This window comes from Sardina pilchardus, chromosome 15, assembly GCF_963854185.1.
Source record: "Sardina pilchardus chromosome 15, fSarPil1.1, whole genome shotgun sequence".
Taxonomy (NCBI): domain Eukaryota; kingdom Metazoa; phylum Chordata; class Actinopteri; order Clupeiformes; family Clupeidae; genus Sardina; species Sardina pilchardus.
This window is the reverse complement of record NC_085008.1, coordinates 18,450,614-18,456,613: the sequence shown is the minus strand read 5'-3', so window position 1 is coordinate 18,456,613 and position 6,000 is coordinate 18,450,614. Positions and strand designations below refer to the sequence as shown.

At 45.4% G+C, this 6,000-nt stretch overlaps 1 protein-coding gene across 4 annotated transcripts in view; it reads left to right on the top strand.

Annotated features, from left to right (window-relative positions):
- LOC134101792 (casein kinase I) overlaps window positions 1-6,000 on the top strand; it is a 34,559-nt gene that overhangs the window by 20,821 nt on the left and 7,738 nt on the right. For all 4 annotated transcript variants that reach the window (XM_062555601.1, XM_062555599.1, XM_062555600.1 and 1 more), the window contains exons 4-6: window positions 1,544-1,692; window positions 2,024-2,258; window positions 3,732-3,817. In XM_062555601.1, coding sequence (XP_062411585.1) covers window positions 1,544-1,692; window positions 2,024-2,258; window positions 3,732-3,817 — 470 coding nt within the window. The remainder of the gene's footprint in view (window positions 1-1,543; window positions 1,693-2,023; window positions 2,259-3,731; window positions 3,818-6,000) is intronic.

Sequence of the window (6,000 nt, the reverse complement as noted above, 5' to 3'; positions counted from 1 at the left end):
GTGTTCTGTGATTGGTCGCCAACATCAGGCGAAAATGTGGGTGTTACTTTGCAGACTGCCTTAGCTGCGTGATTGAAATCACCGCGCAAGGCAGGATGGGAACACCCAGGCTACACTCCACAAGGAACATGGTTTTTTTTTAATATACTTTTATCCTCATCTCATGCTGCTTTGCACGGCGTACATGTATATATTTTTTATATGGTGTGCACCATTATTTCTCTCCCATTGTGGTCCTAAGGGACGCTTCTCTCCTCTTGTGTGCTCCCCCCGGTACAAGTTTTCTGTGGACGCTTCCAGGAAGACTGAATGGTTGTAGATAAGCAGTGTCTCCCTTTTTAAAAAGCAATTTATTGGGAATAGTTTTTTTTTTTGTCCGTTAATTAGCTTTTCAAGCTGCTATTACATAAAAGCCGGAATTTAGGAGTGTGGGTGAGGGAGTCTGAGTCTGAGAAAAAGTGTGTGTGTGTGTGTGTGTGTGCAATCCTGTGTGTGTAAAGCTCCGTAGCCACTACTGTGAGTGTTTGTTAGAGCTCAGGGGCCTGCATTGTGAGTGTGTCGCTGGCGGGCAGGCAGACGGCCAGCCCTCCTGACCTGCAGGCTTAAGAGGGGAGCGACTCGTGTCACACTGGGCCACAGTGGCTGCTTCACAAAACACACAGCGCACACCCTGTTTGTCCAGCAGAGACGAGCCTTTAAAGTCATTGTTGCAGCTCGTAATTAAATTTGATTAGATGACTGTCACGTGTCTCTTGCTGTTAGAGACGGCCCCTGCACTTCAGAGTTGTTGGAGAATCTACTTGCTTATCTCAGAAGAAGTAGAAAATAGAAAGGAGAAGCTGGAAGCAGTACTTCAAAACGATTTACGTTTTGAGTACATGTATAAGCTAGGCCTGGACAAACATGGCTACGTACAGCAGAGTCTGGTGTATCGCTTGGCTAACTCTTCCTGATACAACTGAATGTGCATTAGAAAGAATGTGTACGCCACATCATGAAGCTATGATGGAAAACTGTCAGGTGGTTAGCTAGAAATAAGATTTGCTGTAATCAAACTACTGGGAACAAATGGATGAATGTTGTTTAGTGTACTGAAGTAAGCAGGCCTTGTCACTTCCCTACTTAGGTCTTGCTTTGGCTGTGTGGCATTTTCTTCAAGCTTGATATTTTGTAGGAGGTCCCAAAATTGTAGGAACGATGGGGAGAGATTGTGTCGTCCGATTTCATCAAATGGGCTTTTGTTGTAATGTTATTACTTGGAATACTTTGTTCTGTTGTTCTGCTTCGGTGTGGTATACAGAAATATCTCTCTTAGTATCATACTAGTGTTATTAACATGTCCTCTGTTCTGGCTGACTTCTACAAACAACTTCAAAGGAAACAATGTTCAAAGGATCCCAAGTCCCACTATCCACTAACACTTTTTTTTTGTAACAAATGTTGTGTTTTAAGGGTAATTAATCAGTGGCAGTGCCGTCTTGCCTCTGGGCCTGATTGCATGTCTCATCTCGCTGACCCTGTGTCCTGTGTCATTTCTTTACAGAGGGCATTCCTCAGGTGTACTACTTCGGCCCATGTGGGAAGTACAACGCCATGGTGCTGGAGCTGTTAGGGCCCAGCCTGGAGGACCTGTTTGACCTCTGCGACCGCACCTTCTCCCTCAAGACCGTCCTCATGATCGCCATACAGCTGGTAAGACGGGCGAGAGTCCAGCTCACAACCATCTCTGAACCACCTTGCAAACCCTCTCACAGCTACCACAGAATCTCACAGCCATTTCATAACCTTCACACAACCATCCCACAGCCATCTCACAAACACATCCCATTCCCAATCACAAATCCCTTTGGACCTGTGGCTTTCCTCACTGTTTCATCAATGTCCCTCCTATCATTGTTTTATCTCAAGCTCTCATGTTTGTTTCATTGGCAAAACAGTAAAGAGACATACAATAACTAACCCCCCCCCCCCCCCCCCCCGTGTCTCTTTTGTCCTTGCTTCCTCTCTGTCTGTCATATCCCAGATAACGCGGATGGAGTATGTCCACACCAAGAGCCTGATCTACCGTGACGTCAAGCCCGAGAACTTCCTGGTGGGGCGGCCGGGCAGCAAGCGGCAACACACCATCCACATAATCGACTTCGGGCTGGCCAAAGAATACATCGACCCCGAGACCAAAAAACACATCCCGTACCGGGAGCACAAGAGCCTGACGGGCACGGCGCGATACATGAGCATCAACACCCACCTGGGCAAAGGTGAGCCTCTACACAAACGCCTCCGCTCTCAGCTGGCAGCAGCAGTGTTGTTTCCAAAGAAATCAGGCATGTTGCTGCGGGCAAAGGGGGCAGAAAGAACCGTCTTAGAAAAGAGGGAGGATTTCCCTATATTTTGTGTCAACAATTTTTAACCAGGAAGAACCACCAGGGTACTATCTGATTTTTTTTGCTGTTGTAATGTTGTGGTAATAAATAACAAACAAACAAACAAAAAAAGCATGTGGTAGGATCCAAGTGGTTTAGTTTATGCTGGCACGGGGAGAGGCTGACCCTGAGTGTTATTGTAAATCGGTATTTATAGCTAAATTCAGTGCCCTGGTTAGGCTCTTTTAATATGCAGGGCTCCAGACCATTTTTTTTTCATTCTGGTGAACTGGCACATAATTTAGGTGCTCCCAAACACTTTTCACAGTAAGCACAGAGCAGGGATGGGTCTTTGCAGAACTGGTTTATGTCTAGGACTCTGGGGGTGCATCAGATGTATCTAAAATGTTTGTTTTCTTTTTTATAAGAATAATACATTACTAAAAAAGAACAAAGCAAACTCAAAAAGAGAGACTTTTGGCAGATATCGCTGCGTACTATTACTGGTCATGTGAGGCATGTCCATCCACTGTGGATTAAAATCCATTGTCTCTATGCTTGCTGATTAGCCTGACGGAAATGAGGACACCTGTCTCTGTTTTGCTGTCTATCTCAGCTGTTACTTGCACATCCCGGCTGTCCCACTGCACCATGCTAGCTACTGTCCTCCTCTACTCTTCTCTACAGTTTTCTCTTCTTGACTGTCTCTTGTGGCTTCAGCTGCCACAGCAGCACTGGTTGAAGCCTGGAGATGCATACAAAGTAATTGGATATCTAATCACTGGTGAATTTCCCTGCGTGTGCTTTTTTTTTTTTTTTTTAAGTTAAAATATGTTCTCGCTTTTCATCAGGGATTGACGGAGCAAACACTCCATAAGAGTTAATTGATGATTGGTAGCATAATGTTATCCACAAGTTGTGGACACTAACAAGCAGCTAACCTCTGACAACCCAGCAGTTTCTGACATTAGTTTAGCTATCCTTAAGCTCCTAACCTGCATGAATTCATTTCATTGCAATAAGAACAAAGTTAGGCAAGGAGCTGGGCAAGGAGATGCTGTGTGAATCAGTTCAGAAGACTTTATGAAGTCTACCTGAGAGGGAGGGGGGGGGGAGAAATGGAACTTAGTGATGGAAAGGGGGGCGCTGAGTTTGACTCATCAAAATTTTAGATGCACCGGTGCGCCCGGTGAAAGTTTTTAGTCTCGCTAGGCAGATTTTTGGGACCAAAATTGGTCCTGGAGCCCTGATATGTCATGTCGTGTGTTTCCATGTTTTCGTGTGTATACACACACGCTAATGTTGTGTGCCTGTGTGTAATGTGTATGCATATGTGTGATATGTCTTTTTGTCTCTTTGTCCATCCAGAGCAAAGCAGAAGGGATGACCTGGAGGCTCTGGGGCACATGTTCATGTACTTCCTACGGGGCAGTCTGCCCTGGCAAGGCCTCAAGGTAACCACCGGGAATACATAATACGCATGCACTACCAGCCTACGCACACCAGTGATGCGCGGGTACGTGTCTGAACGACCCGCCCCGCCCCGCCGTCTACAACTAACCCGACCGCAACTCAGACCGCAAAAAATAATTATTGAAATACAGGACCCGACCCGCTTCCCGACCCGCTTATTGTAAAAAGTAGTCTAACTTAGTCGTAGCGTCATTAAAGCTACGTAAAATTGGTATCTCATATGCATGTAAAACAATAATATACAGTATATTGCCTAATTATATATAGCCTAATTGCTCAGAATTTGGGAAACATGCATTTAGTCTACCTTTTTTTTGTTCCGTGTCAGCATTCATCCAAAAATGTGGCTATTTGACTCTGTTTCAGCCGTTCCTCACATGAATGCCTTGAAGCTCTCCCAAGCATGAAATGCTGGCATAGAATATTATTAAGAAACTCTTTATTAACGTCTTCATCAATGGACCAAAAGTCCATTGCTCCGCGATTATAAATTGCAGCGAGATGAAACCTTTATTGCACGACGTGGGGAAGAGCAGACGTGGGGCTTTCCAACGAGCCACTAGGCCTATATAAGTTGCGCAAGGACGCACATTGTATTCTCATACCAATTGTAGGCTATATGCCTTGATGACATTAAATTAAGAAGTATTTCCTGATTTGGGAAACTTTTAGTTTATTTTTCTTTCCATAATACCATTCGATCTTGCTGCAAATTATCAGACTTGAGAAGCACGCATTGCATCGGCAACTTAGCTGCTCAGTAGACGATTCTGCCACTTTCTGCTGGCCAGTTCGAGAAAAAAGCTGCAGATCACAGACAGAGAAAGCATATGCTCTGAGAACAGAACACAACTGCATGTCAAGTGTAGCCGAGGGTCTGTCTACGCAGAAACAACAAGTGCATTTCTACATGTTCGTGACAAAATGTGGGGGATAGAATCGCGTTTCAGTGGGAATGCTGCAACCTATGTCTTTCTCTTCTAAAGACAATTATTTACGATATAAATGACAAAAAAATAACGGCATATTTTTTTTACCGACCCGACCAAACATGACCCGCATATCATTAAAAATATTTTTTCTTGACCCATAACCGCGGGTGACCGCGGGTGACCGCGGTCGCCCGCTCGATTTGGATCAGCCCACGCATCACTGACGCACACCCATCCACAATACACTCGCAAACCTCGATTCTACAGCGTGCCACTCTAACATCAGTGCTCATCAACACACTCATACGCAATCACGTCACCGACCCACGCAAACTCACCCATTTCGCACACATAACACACTTATGTACACACACTCACATTACCAACCCACGCAAACTCACCCATGGCACACACATCCACAGACATGATGGGCACACATAACACATTCATGTACACACATTCACAGACAAGGACCCACTTATACTGTAGATGCACACACATACGAAAAAACACACGCAGCATTTTCCACAGGTGTTAATGGTCCTCTCAATCATTAGTGACTGCAGCTTTTCATGGCTGAGATGCTTATCTCAGTGATGGCACTGTGGCTAAATAATTAACTAATGCAAAGCTCTTTGCTTAGTGGGTGGCTGAGAGCTAATTACTGGACTCTCCTTGTAAGAGACTTAACCCAGTTAGAAACACACACACACACACAGATGTGCTTAATTGGTCTCAAGCTGCCGTCTCTGTGACTGATTTTCAAGCAATTCCCCGCTTTCACTGGCTCTTCCATCTTCTGTTGTGTTTTTACTTTGTTCCATCTTCATGCCAACGCAGTTTTGCGCCTGCGTCCCTGCTCTCCTCATCCCACAAGCTCTTTATTTCTGTAGTCACGTCTCTGTCGAGTGAGCTCTGCCAACATTTCCTCCCTGGCTCTCCCACCAGCGCACATAGGTGTGAGGAATGTACCCCCACCCCCCCATACACACACACACACACACACACACACACACACACGTGCGCGCACACAGAGCTGCTCATACACACTGTACACTGTACATACGCACACACACGCAGCTACCCTTTCTAAACTAAACACATACATTTGCACGTACACAAGCACAGATAGCCACCCCCTCCCACTTTCTCTCTCTCTCTCACTCACACACACACACATATACACACACACACACACACACACACACACACACACACACACACACACACAC